At 47.7% G+C, this 14,046-nt stretch overlaps 1 protein-coding gene across 4 annotated transcripts in view; it reads left to right on the forward strand.

Annotated features, from left to right (window-relative positions):
• The window catches only part of SH3BP5 (SH3 domain binding protein 5), a 77,437-nt gene that overhangs the window by 22,007 nt on the left and 41,384 nt on the right, over positions 1-14,046 (forward strand). For all 4 annotated transcript variants that reach the window (XM_050777717.1, XM_050777716.1, XM_050777719.1 and 1 more), the window contains one exon: positions 8,663-8,791. In XM_050777717.1, the coding sequence (XP_050633674.1) occupies positions 8,663-8,791 (129 nt within the window). The remainder of the gene's footprint in view (positions 1-8,662; positions 8,792-14,046) is intronic.

Below are 14,046 nucleotides of genomic sequence, written 5' to 3' on the forward strand. Positions count from 1 at the left end.
GAGCCGTGATTGCGACACTGCATCCAGCTTGGGTAACAGAGAGGGATCCTGTCTCAAAAAACAAAGAACAAAAAGTACTGAAGATGTCTGCTTTCATCTAACACTTGACACTTACTAGTCCTGTGACCTTATGCAAAGAGATTAGGTCACCTGGAACTCCAGGGCTCCAGTTTTCTTTTGTTTTTCTTTTTTTGAGACAGAGTGCCTGTCACCAGGCTGGAGTGCAGTGGCGTGATCTCAGCTCACTGCAGACTCCACCTCCTGGGTTCAAGCAATTCTCCTGCCTCAGCCTCCCAAGTAGCTGGGATTACAGGCACCCACCATGCCCGACTAATTTTTGTGTTTTTAGTAGAGATGGGGTTTTGCCATGTTGGCCAGGCTGGTCTCGAACTCCTGACCTTAGGTGATGTGCCTGCAGCCTCCCAAAGTGCTGGGATTACAGGAGTGAGCCACCGTACCTGGCCTCTAGTTTTCTTATCTGTAAACTCGGGATGGAAATTCTGGCTGAGGCTGTTTTACAGGGTTGTTGTGTGTCTCAGATAATGCCTGTGAAACCTCTTTCTGACAACTGAAAGTGGTATACTTGTAAATGGCATTAGTAAGGATCTTTTGAAGTATGTGGTGTTGTCTCTAACATGTAGGACAGTTATTTTTTAAACACCACCATCCCATCTTTATCTCGCTTAATTCTGGGGACACCTGTGAACAGGAAAAGCCACGATTCTCAGTTTCCAGGCAAGGTAATTGAGGTGAGCAGGTGAGCGATTGGCCAGAAAACAGGGACTCATCCTGTGTGCTGCATGTTCAACCTGCATGCTGCTTCCAGTGTATACTGGTGCTGGCTGGTGTGCTTTAGCTTGAGCTCTTATCTGACACAGGGCTGTGTGTCTGACACACTGACACAGTCAAACAGGGAGACTCTGCCACCCCCAGCAATTCTTTGCTTGAATAAATTACCTTCAGTCTGAGTCACCTAATGGATGAAACACACTTTTCAGATTTGAAGAGCTGAGGCCTCCTCCAAGCAGAGGAAACTGTTGGAGAAATCTTTCAAGTGCTGATCTAAAAATTCCCCTGGTAAACAGCCCTGGGATGGTAAATGGATTCTTTTTCTTGACTGGTGGAAGATCTGCTCGCTCTCTCAGATAAGCTTGTACTTTTGAGCTATTCCTCTCCATGGCTCATTTCCTGCAGGGAAAGCAGTCAGCTTACTCTTCTCTCTGGACATTCCTGAAGCCACCCCCACTTTGATCTTGGAAAACACATTTGCTTGTAATTGCAGGAGACAAAGAATCACGGTCAAGTCTTTTCTTTAACTAAGAAACAAGACAAAAAGCCCAAGTTCAATTGTGGCAAGGTAGCTTTAAGATGTATCTAAAGAAATGCTTCATAAAAGCTAGGTTGAACTAAATTCTACAGACTCTGCTCCTTATACACATGGCTTTATTGTCAGGGGCAGAAGCCCTCCAGCAAACTGTATTTAATTACAGTGCTTTGCCATGCTACAGAATGTGGGTTGGGGCCGGGCGCAGTGGCTCATGCCTGTAATCCCAGCACTTTGGGAGGCCGAGACGGGCGGATCACGAGGTCAGGAGATCGAGACCATCCTGGCTAACATGGTGAAACCCCGTCTCTATTAAAAAATACAAAAAACTAGCCCGGCAAGGTGGCGGGCGCCTGTATTCCTAGATACTCGGGAGGCTGAGGCAGGAGAATGGCGTGAACCCGGGAGGCGGAGCTTGCAGTGAGCTGAGATCTGGCCACTGCACTCCAGTCTGGGCGACAGAGCAGATTCCATCTCAAAAAAAAAAAAAAAAAAAAAAAAAAAAAAAAAAGACTGTGGGTTGGTTGGCCCTTGCTTTCCTATGCTATGCTAATATGGCTTCCATAAGGTGTATCTTTCAATCGCATGTTTAAAGCTTAATTCAACTACAAGTGACAGCAATACAATTTTAGCTAGCTTGAACAAAATAGAATGATAGTGGAAGGGGGCCTGTCTTGGCTCAGGGAAGAGGAGTATAGGGGTAGGTTGTAAGGCGTTGCTGGGTCCAGAGGCTCCAAGTGCCACTGGGACCTCCTAGGGGTCTCCTTCCCTTCTTTCTTCTTTGTCAGGCTCTCCCCTCATGGTGCCAAGATGGCTGCTGTCTGCTGTAGGCTTTCATTCCATCCTCTTAAACATCTCAGTGGAAGAAAGTTCCTCTGACAGTTTCAGAAAGGTCCCAAAATGAAGTCTCATTGGTTGTGATGGGTCACGTCTATTGCCCCTGCTCACAGAACAGTCACTGTGGCTAGGAGTATGACTGTGGCCAGGCCCTGTCACATCACTAGGGACTGAGAGGTGGGGGTGAGGACCAAGGAATATTAGGGCTGTAATGCTGGGGATAGGAAAGATTTTGGTCTGTGGCCTCTCATACCTCAGTACTTTTGGGAACTGTTACCCAAGTAGCTGTGACCCTCAGTGGAATGGTAACAGCTGGGTGGGCTTTTTCTTACGGGGATGGGGGGCGGGGGCGGGAACTGGCTTTGTGTTTAGTTTCAATGCATCTTTGATGAATAGGCTTGTTGGTGGTTGGATGTCAGCCAGTCATGCATCATTCCTGGCAGCACAACCTCATTTATAGAAGGAAACGCTGATGTCAAATCGAGTCTTCTGAGTTTAATACCCTTTGATGGTCACACACTTAACACAGATAGTCACAAAAAGGGCATCAGTCAGACTGACGGGCCCTGAACCTGCCCATCAGAATCACCCGAGGGGTCTTTTAACATACTCTGCACCCAGGTAACAATGTTGTAAAACCTAAATTTGATCAGGTCATGCCCTTGCTTAGAAAAATCTATGGTATTTTACAGTTGGAAATAAAAATCCAGGCAGGGTGTTCTACACCTGTAGTCCCAACTACTTGGGAGGGGCAGGAGGATCCCTTGAGCCTGGGAGTTTGAAGCCACAGTGTGATATGGTCATGCCTGTGAATAGCCACCACACTCCAGCCTGGGCCTCATAGCAGGACTCTGTCTCTTAAGAAAACAAAAACGCCATCGCTTCTCGGTCTTTCGGCTAAGATCAAGTGAAAATGAAAACCCAAAAAACCCCCAAAAAACAAAAACACAAATAAAGCAAACAAAAAGCCCTATACTATCCCATTCGCCCACCCTACCCCTGTTTTTCCTCCCCTAGACAGTTAACTATATTAGTTTAATATATTTTAGCTGATGGAGGTATTTACTTCTGTGACCAAGTAGTATGTACTGTGTGGCGACTTCTTGATTTTTTTCGTTTGGGTGACTATCTGTTGACATCCTGCTGTGGAAGATGAGGTTTTGTCTCTTTTCACCCTCTGTCTCGTACTTTTCCTATCTCCTGTCCTCTCAACAGAATCCATGGTGGTCAGTATTTGAGTACCTTATTGCAGCTAGGTAAGTGCTGTTCACAGTTGAGCCATCTAGTAAACTATGATTATGTTTCCTTTTTGTGGTAGAATGCATTCTTTAATTATTTCTGACAAAGGGTGCATTGGAAATAAATTACTTGAGACTTAAGTAACCCTATGGGAAGAAAAGCCACCACACAGAGCCAGGTTAAAAGGTTCAATTTTGAGATACGATTGATGGCCAAAGGAAGAGAAATGGCAAATAGAGAATAGCAGAGGGACATAGGATTTCAGTGATGAACTAGCGCCAGAAAATCTTCTGCAAAGAAGGAAACAAGAAATAATCTCCCCTTCCCCCCACCATGCCATGGTCTCCCATTGCTCATGGGATGAAGTTCAGATGCCTTTATATGGCCCAGGAGGCTTCCTGGCTCCAGCCCCTACCAGGCCAGCCTGTCCATGCTGGAGGGTCGAATGACCCCTTCTCTGTCTGTTGGAATCCCCTTTCTTCACGTCTGACTTGGGTTGGGTGGCCTTCTCAGCCGTGTGTCTGTTGCTCAGTGTGTATAAGTAGTCTTAGCACTGCTTGACTTTAATTGTTGCTCTGTCATTTCCCAGCTCTGTGACCTTGGGCAAGTTACCTTTCTTCTCCTTGCCTCTATTTCCTCGTTTGTAAAATGCGGATAACAACAATGGCACCTACCTGTTAGGATTGTTAGCGATTGCACAAATTGGTGGGGCTAAAGCCCTGACAGTAGTGCCTGCCACATAGCAGTCAGTCAGTCTGTGCCCTGTATCCATCCTTCTTTCTCCACAAAGGCAGTGTTGGTGGGTTGTATTCACCAGTGCCCTAAAGAGCTCTTGGCAGATCAGATGTCTTTAGCCGCCGGGCAGGGAACCTGAATGAGTGATTCAGGCACCAGAGTGATAGGGACTGGAGAGGACGGTAACCCCTGCCTAAGGGGGCACCTTCTGCTCTACTCCTAGCTATTTTTCTTTCTTTAAACTAAAAATTTGAGAATTCACTTTTTTTTTTTAATGTGAATTTTCCCTGACATTTACTGCACAGCAAATGTACTAAGCTTACTGGCCCATAGGCCACTGCTTTGGGGCCCAGTTCTCATTTAACAGAGTGGGCGTAGGGGATGATGTGACCTGCCACAGGCCACACGCTGACCAATCTGGCCCTCAGTTTTCTTAGTGGTGTGAATGTGGATAGCACTGGCACTGCCCACCACCAGGGAGGTGACCGTGAGGATGCGGTCATGCATGCGAGTGCATCTTGCAAAGCGGCTGCCTGCACATTGTAACAGGTTATTATGTCCGCCGTGCCCTTGTCTCCGGGAAACTCCCTGGGTAGTTTTTAATAGGGTCTCGGGGTCTCTTTTTATACCAGGAGGAAAAATTGTATACATTTATTGAGCACTGACTGTGTGCCCAGAAATTGTTAAATGTTTTACATTTGTATTCTTGATTCCTTCTAAGAGCCCTCCCTATGGGATGGAAAGTAACAATTTTATAGGTAATACAAATGGTTCATAGAGAAGGCCCTGCTTAGGGCCTTGCAGAAGGAACTTTAGTCAGCATCGAATCTGTGTTTCTGATTAAAATCCTGGGCTTTGACAGCATGCTGCTTCCCACTTGCTGGAAACCAAGTCCTGTAGAAGCTCTGTGGGGCTTCTCTATTCGCTGAGCACTTCCCCCGAGAACAAGGCTAGTCTTGTTTTCTGCCTGTAGAAGCCGCAGCGGATGACCCTAAGCCTGGTCTGATAAGGGAGAAGGCAGAAGAAATCAGGATGATGATGATGGCACAGAACCAGGGGAAAGGGGGCAAAGCCTGTGTTGGATGTGGGATCCAGCCTCGGGAGCTGAGGCGCTCCCATGGGAGGTAGAGCTTTTACCCTCATATTTTGGAATGCCGGCGGCATGTTCAAACCCATCTAGCAAGCCCGCAGCTTGGGATGACGGGATGCATTAGAACTGATCAGAGCCTCCTCTACCCCCATGAGACCCCTGCAATTGCATGTAAATTTTGGCTAGGTGCAGTGGCTTACGCCTGCAATCCCAGCACCTTGGGAGGCCCAGGCAGGTAGATTACTTGAGGCCAGGAGTTTGAGACCAGCCTGGACAACATGTGACACCTCATCTCTACTAAAAATACGGAAAAAAAATGAGCTGGGCATGGTGGCACACGCCTGTAGTTCCAGCTACTTGGGAGGCTGAGGCACAAGAATTGCTTGTACCCGGGAGGCAGAGGTTACAGTGAGCCGAGGTCACGCCACTGCATTCCAGCCTGGGTAACAGAGCGAGACTCTGTCTCAAAAAAAATAAAATAACATTTTTCCAATAGTTACTTGTGAGGCAGGCCCCTCTAGCCAATAGAACACGTGTTTTACCAGCAGGTGGGTGTTTAGTCTCCAGCCCCATAGCTGATGATCATGTGTTGTTCCTTTGGAGTATCCACTTCCCCTTTTCTTTTCTTTTCTTTTCTTTTCTTTTCTTTTCTTTTCTTTTCTTTTCTTTTCTTTTCTTTTCTTTTCTTTTCTTTTCTTTTTTTTCTTTTCTTCTTTTCTTTTCTTTTCTTTTCTTTTCTTTTCTTTTGAGACGGGGTCTGTCGTCCAGGCTGGAATGCAGTGGTGTGATTTCGGCTCACTGTGGCCTCAACCTTCTGGGCTTAAGCGATCTTCCTGCCCTGGCCGTAGGCACAGGCCACCATGCCCAGCTAGTGTTTTTTTTTTTTTTTTGAGATAGAGTCTCACTCTGTTGCCCAGGCTGGAGTGCAGTGGCGCCATCTTGGCTCACTTGCAAGCTCTGCCTCCTGGGTTCATGCCATTCTCCTGCTTCAGCCTCCCAAGGAGCTGGAACGACAGGCGTCGGCCACCACGCCCGGCTAATTTTTTTGTATTTTTAGTGGAGATGGGGTTTCACCTTGTTAGCCAGGATGGTCTCGATCTCCTGACCTCGTGAACTGCCCGTGTCGGCCTCCCAAAGTGCTGGGATTACAGGTGTGAGCTACCGCACCTGGCCACTAGTTTTGTGTTTTATAGAGACAGGGTCTTACTATATCCTCCAGCCTGGTCTTGAACTCCTGGGCTCAAGCGATCCTCCCACCTGGGCCTCCCAAAGTGTTGGGAATACACGTGTGAGCCACTGTGCCTGGCCATTTTCCTTTTTTTTTTTTGAGACAGAGTTTAGCTCTTGTTGTCCAGGATGGAGTGCAATGGAGCAATCTCGGCTCACTGCAACCTCTGCCTCCCAGGTTCAAGTGATTCTCCTGCCTCAGTCTCCTGAGGCTGAGGATTTCAGGCATGTGCCACCACGCCCAGCTAATTTTGTATTTTTGGTAGAGACAGGGTTTCTCAGTGTTGGTCAGGCTGGTCTCGAACTCTTGACCTCAGGTGATCCAGCCGCCTTGGCCTCCCAAAGTGCTGGGATTACAGGCGTGATCCACCGTGCCTGGCCTCCGTTTCCCATTTTTTTAAAACTTATGCATGTGTCCCTCCCTCCCCTAGGTGTGGCTTTGTCAGGCAGATGACTGAGGGAGAGGTAGGGGGGATGTGGGGTTTGAGTCACTGACCTGATCCCTCCTAATAGGTCTTCCTAGACCTGGGACTAACTTATTTAACTTTTTTTTTTTTTTCTCTCATACCTCTTGGATCTGGTTTCTTGACTTTTACAACATGATTAAGCCTTACACAGTCCTCCTTTGCCTTCCTAACTCCTGTCAAGGTCCAAGTTACTAGTTGCTGTCGCCAGGATAGATGGCCACCCCTTATCTCTTGCCATTCTCCACATTCCAGACCTCCGGCCTCCTTTGGTTTCTTGCAAACACCATGCTGTTCCCATTCCCCTCTTATCTGGACACAGGCTCTGCTGCCTGCTTGGGACTCAGTATTTTCTTTCCCTCCCCCGAATTCCTATTCATGCTTTGGACTTTTGTACTCCTCTGGAAGTTTCCTGTGACTCTCCCTCTGATACATGGTCTGGTGCCATTCTTCCCTGCTGAATTCCATGGCGCCTGGACCATTCCTACCTTGTCGCTGACTTTTCTGGAATGGGCTGTAGTACCTACCTCACCCACCAGGCTATAAGTGCCCTGGAGACAGGGCCACGCCTAAGGCCCAGGACCAGGTCTGGCATGTGGTAAATAAATAAATAAATTTGCACTCAGTGTTTAACATTGACAGCATCATTTGGACTGAAGCTGCCAGAGGCGGCTGGACATTCTTCCCCAGAAAGATGTTTAGTCAGCGTTGAATCCATGTCTCTGATTAAAATCCTGAGCTTTGACAACATGCTGTCCAGAGGTCCTGGACAAAGCTTTTTAATCTATACCATGCTATCCAATATAGTAGTTGTTAGCCATGTTAATTAAAAAATTTTAAATATAGTGAATGAATTATTTTTTTTTTTTTTGAGACAGTGTCTCACTCTGTCACCCAGGCTGGAGTGCAGTGGCATGATCTCGGCTCACTGCAAGCTCTGCCTCCTGATTCAAATGATTGTCCTGCCTCAGCCTCCTGAGTAGCTGAGATTGCAGGTGCCCCCCACCGTGCCCGACTAATTTTTGTATTTTTAGCAGAGACAGGCTTAATTTCTAAAGGGTCCATCCTACCGATATCTCCCCACAGTGCACAACATGCTGTGCACATACACAGTAGGTGCTCAGAAACTTTGCGTTGTTGCTCACTAAACTTTGTTTTTTTTTGAGACAGAGTTGTGCTTTGTCACCCAGGCTGGAGTGCAGGGGCATGATCTCTGCTCACCACAAGCTCTGTCTCCTGGGTTCAAGAGATGCTTGTGCCCCAGCCTCCTGAGTGGTTGGGACTACAGGTGCCTGACACCACGCCTGGCTAATTTTTGTATTTTTAGTAGAGATGGGGTTTTGCCATGTTGGCCAGGCTGGTATCCAACTCCTGACCTCAAGTGATCCGCCTGCCTAGGCCTCCCAAAGTGCTGGGATTACAGGCTTGAGCTAACACGCCCGGCCTGATTAAAATTAAATAAACTAAAAACTCCTTTCCTCAGTCACACCAGCCAGTTCCAAGCGCTCGGTAGCCACACGTGGTTGGTGGCCGCTGCACTGCACAGTGCAGAGCATGGGACGTTTCCGCCGTGGCAGGAAGCTCTTTTGGGCGGTGCTGCTCTAGACACTGTCTTACAAAGGTGCTACTTTAGAGGTCTGTATGTTGGGTAAAGTCCTTTGTTGGTGTTTTTGTCTAGGTCCGGTAGGTGTTTGCAGATCCCTTCTTAAGCCTGAACTGTGTTTCCTCGGTTTCCCCTGGCTGCAGGATGCTCGTCAGAAGTTCCGCTCTGTTCTGGTTGAAGCAACGGTGAAACTGGACGAACTGGTGAAGAAAATTGGCAAAGCTGTGGAAGACTCCAAGCCCTACTGGGAGGCACGGAGGGTGGCGAGGCAGGTAAGATAGCCCCATAGATGTCTCCACTCCCTCAAGCCTCCCTACCCCTCAGTTTTGAGGGTGCCTTTGACTCTGTATCTCCTGCTGAAGGCTAGGAGCTTGAGTTCTATATGTCTTATCTGCAGTGACCCACCCCACTGCAGTCTGCTTCATTTCAGTGCTCGACACTATTAATAGGGTGTGAGTGCTGGCATTTGGATGACCCTGCAAGTGGGTGCTCCCTGAGCTGGGGCTGGGTGTGCTTACGGGGACATGTCCAGAACGTGTTCCTCCTCCGCTCCTAATGACAACCTGTCAGGCAGCGGTAGGAAGATGCGCTTCCTCCCTCGTGTTCGCCTCACTCTTGGGAGTGTTTAGCTAGGTGAGTTCTTATACACTCCTCAGCGGATTCTGACTTCCGTGGCCATCGTCCTGCTGAAACTTTGGTTCTTTGTCCTGAGAGCCCAAATAAGAAGCGGTGAAACAGACTGGAAAGGGAGTGGCGGAGGGGAGCTGTGATCAGGCGGTTGCTGGGGGCTGTGTGGAAATGGGTTCTGGTTTAGGAGTTGGTCTTCCTTTGGCTGCTGTGTGACGTGATGTGCCACTTGTGTCACCTGCAGCCTCTGATAGCCACGCCCTGTGAACGGGGAAGGTAAAGAGCCCCCAATAGTTACTGGTACCTGCCGTGTGGCAGGCCCTGGGCTGGGGGCTGTATTCACCTTCCTCAGCCCACTTGGGCTTCCCAATTAGAGAGCTAATGTGAATCACCAACCCTGTGATGCTTCTTGAGATGAGAGTTCAGATTTCCCAAGAAGATCTAAGCAGTTCGTCCAAATTGTAGTTCACTAGCGAATGACCCAGTGCTGTCCCTGTGGTGTGTTTATTGACACGATAGAGGATGCTGCCTTCAAAAGTGTCCACTTGTAAGAAGATGTTTAGTGAGGCTGGGCATGGTGGCTCACGTCCGTAATCCCAGCACTCTTGGAAGCTGATCACTTGGTGGGCAGATCACTTGAGGTCAGGAGTTTGGGATCAGCCTGGCCAACATGTTGAAGCCCCTCTCTTCTAAACATACAACAATTAACCGGGTGTGGTGGCGGGCGCCTGTAATCCCAGCTACTCGGGAGGCAGAGGCATGAGAATCGCTTGAACCTAGGAGGTAGAGGTTGCAGTGAGCTGAGATTGTGCCACTGCACTCCAGCCTGGGCAACAGTGCACAAGTATGTCTCAGAAAAAAAAGAAAAGAAAAGAAAAGAAAAAATTAGCAACAGCAACGCAAAGTTTCTGAGCACCTACTGTGTATGTGCACAGCATGTTGTGTACTGTAGGGGAGATATCAGTAGGATGGACCCTTTGGAAATTAAGTCCCAGAAATCTAGGAATATATTAAGATAGACCCATAGAGAATGAGGCCAGGACTTAACCATTCCTCTTCTTTCCCCTATCTCCATGCATCTCTCCAATTTCTCTTCAAGGGAGCCCCTTGTTGCTTTGGGAGTTCTACCAGGATCCTATCTGTGTGTTTGGGTTTTGTGCTCCGAACCCTGAGCTGAAGTTTCTGGTTGGACCTTGCCAGATATGTTGCCTTTATTCCTAGACAGAGTGGCTCCCTGAAACCCTCCTTCCTTCCCTGGCCTGGTGCACTGGACTGTACACTTCAAAGTTCTGATGGCTCGTTGGTCTGTACAAGCCTTGAGCAGCAGCCACTCCCTTTCTCCACTTCCAGCTGGGCCCCGCCCAGGCTTCTAGCGTTCCGGGAGAAGAAACCCTTCTCTAAAAAGGACTTTCCAATTCCCACAGATTCCAGCACCCGGAGGCATTCCCCCTCCAAAGTGTCCATGTTGCATCAATCTTTGAGATGCCCCCCAAGTTGAGGATGTGTCCTACCCACTGTAGGCCGAGGTTGTATCATTCTTGACCTGAAACAGAAGTATGGAGGGTTCAGGTTAGGTTTGAGGAGAAGCTTCTAAGGATTTAATTTAAACATTGGATAAATATCGAGGAATTCAGAAAACCTCCTTTCCTGAAAGTCTTTAACACGGGGATTTATGGTTCTGTGATGCCATTTAGCACACGCGTGTCTATTAAAAGCAGGCCATGTGCCCATGCTGCAGAATGATTGAAGGATGCTCTGTTAAAACATCCCGCTGGAGTCGCGGAAGCGGCTTCTCTACCTTAAGTTTCCCTTGCCTGGTCCCCGAGTTCAGGTGTGGGGGCAGAGATGGCTCTAGGGGGCTTTGTGTCAGGGTTTCTCGAGGCTGGTCCTCTGATTCAGGTCGCTCTCTTGGCTGTGCTGATGTGAAACGTGCTCCCGCCTCAGGTCTTTGGACTTGCCTTTTCCTCTGTTTGGTGGTGTCCTAACCCTGGTATTTTCATAGCGTGATTCCTCATCTCCTTCAGGTTTCTGCTCAAATGTCCCTTTATCCATGAGGCCTTCTCAGGCTAACATTTAAAATGGCAATTCCCAGCCCACCATCCCTGCCAGCCCCAGCCCCCATGCCTTGCTTCCCTTTTTCCCTGTGGGCCTTCTCCCCATCTGACCTGTTATAATTTACTTGTTTACAGTAAGTGAAGCTCCACAAGGGCAGAGAGTTTCATTCGTTTGGCTCCTTACCAAGTCTGCAATGCCAGTATACAGAAGGTGCTCAAATAGTGTATAAATCAATAAATGAACAAACTAGTGAATGATGTTGGGGAGCCGCCAACAGACCAGAGGTTCCTCCCCTGCCCTCCCTTGAAGTCATGAGCTTTTCCTATCCGTTGCTCCTTTACTTACAGCCTCTTTCCCACCCGGTAGCTAGGTAAGCAGATGGAGAGTGGCATGACTGGCAAATCCAGCCTTGTCTGGGTTGGGTTCATTCAAATCCCATTTAGCAGGTGGGTCCCCAGCTGGCTGTGACACATCCTGAAGCGGATTTCACACCACTCCCTGTTCTTCTGCACCCCAAATCTTCTTTGATGGCAAAAGAGGTAGGAGGGAGCTGGCTGGGAGGCTCCTAGTCTGTTGGGAAGCAGTGGATGGTGGCACCTCTCCATCTCTTCATCCCTTCTCTTGGCCAGTGAGGACAATAGGACAATTACTGAGTCCCTTGGGCAAGGCACTGAGTCATCTGGTCGAATCAGATGATGCCCAGGTCCTGGGGATGAGTGAGTCACTCTTAATGGGCAGAGCCGAAGATGAAGATGAATGTTGAGAGCGTCCTGCCTGGCTTTATGCCTGCAAGCCCTCCCCGTAATCTCCTTCCTTCTTGCAGGTGGGCAGGAAGAAGCAGGGTAGAAAAGGTTAGATTCCTAACCTAACTCCTACCCCTCAACCCCAAGGGACCTTGTTGGTCAATAGCGAAGGAACTGGAAGGATGTTCAAAGGCTGAGGCAGGGCATGGATGTCACATTTCATCTCTGTGGAGGACGGGCTGCTCAGGCCAGATGGATGAGCTTGTTTGTGTGCGAATGTTCCTCTCACCTTCCTGATGGTGAGGGGGGCGATGTCCACCTCCAGCTGCTGCCAAGTGGGGCTTCCTGTTTTCTTCCTCTGTTCTTGTCCCCACCCCCTTCCTTTTTATATTTACAAACCTCTCTGGCTATGTACAGCAGGGAATGGTGCCTGAGAGACTCCTTCAGATAGCAGTTCCTTCTACTTCGACTCAGGAGGCTCTGTATCCTCAGGGTCCCTGCGTCCTCGTTCATGAAATGCTGGCAGTCAAGGGAACAGCCCTGCCTATCTCATGAGGTTGGCCTTAGGATTTAAGTGAGATAGTGTGTTTGACAGCGGAATCCCAGCATGAGCTTGGGTTTCGGCTTCATTAAAAAAGTAGAATTTATTATAGAAAATTTAGAAAATAGACAAAAAAGAAGAAAATAAGTCCCAGTACTTTCTCTTACTATTTATATCCCATTTTTTAAAAAAAGAAATCATGATAATTACACATGTATCAATGCGTTTTCTACTTTTGATGGTTACATTATTATGATGTGAGAGACAGTCCTTATTTGTAGGAAATAGCAACTACAAAAAGTATTTGGGGGGTGATGGAGCATCAGGTCCTCACTCAAATGGTTGAATGCAAAAAGTTATTTGTACTGCACTTTTTCTTAACTTTGTGAATATTTTGAAATAAAAGTACGTATGCTATTTGAAGAAAAATAAGATAGTGTAGTGGTGGTTTTATATGTCTGGAATATCCATGTCTATTCAGCATCTCAATTGAGGGTACTTGAAAGGGAAAAACCTCCTACACCTGATTTTCTGTGAAGAGTTTACAAAGATTTGTAATTTCAGCCTGAGAAACATAGTGAGATCTTGTCTCTATATGAAATAAAAAAAATTATAAAATTAGCTGGATATAGTGATATGTGCCTGTGGTCCCAGCCCTCAGGAGGCTGAAGCAGGGGGATTGCTTGAGCACAGAAGTTCAAGACTGCAGTGAGCCATGATGCCTCTTGTCCTCCAGCCTGGGTGACAGAGCAAGACCCTGACTTAAAAAAAAAAAAATCTAATTGTTGGGCTGGTAGAAATTGTACCGGTTCATTAAAAATTTTACTTTTCCTGATATGAGCTCATTTTCCAGCCAATGAGTCAGATCCAGTTCTGTGATCTTGAAAACCAAGTCCAAATTCTGCCAAGCAGAGGTAGAACATGATGTGTGTTTTCTATGCCAGGTTGGGGGCAGGGCACTGGCTTTGATTTGAGAGTTTTTGTCCTTGAGCCCAAGCTTGTTTTTAAGCTTTGGCATATCTGCTTTGACATATCTGCCAGCCCATCTGGCCTTCAGCATGTGATGGGGGAGCAGTCTGATGAGGGCAGAGCCCGTCTGACTCAGTGACGCTGAAAAGCAGGGTGTATCTTGCTTACCTGGCTCCCTGGGTGCTGACTGGTCTAATAGTGGCTTTGGACCTGTCATTTTATCGCTGTCAGTCCCAACCCTTATTTTCTCCTCTTTAAGAAAATTGTGGTAAGGTATATACAACACAAAATATACCATTTTTACTCTTCTTTTTTGCCTCTCCCCCATTTTAACCGTTCTTAAGAATGGCATTAAGACATTCACACTGTGGATGCACATTCACTTGCTGTGCAGCGCTCACCACCATCCACCTCTAGAACCCTTGCATCTTCCCAGACGGAAACTCTGTACCCGTTCAACACTAACTCTCCATTCCCCGCCTCTCCCAAGCTCAGGCAACCACCACTTCTGTTTTCTAGTTCTGTGAATTTCACTACCCTAGGTACCTCATGTAAGTATTGAGGAATCATATAGTATTTGTCATTTCGTTAC

The sequence above is a fragment of the Macaca thibetana genome, chromosome 2 (genome assembly GCF_024542745.1).
Source record: "Macaca thibetana thibetana isolate TM-01 chromosome 2, ASM2454274v1, whole genome shotgun sequence".
NCBI classification, from domain to species: domain Eukaryota; kingdom Metazoa; phylum Chordata; class Mammalia; order Primates; family Cercopithecidae; genus Macaca; species Macaca thibetana.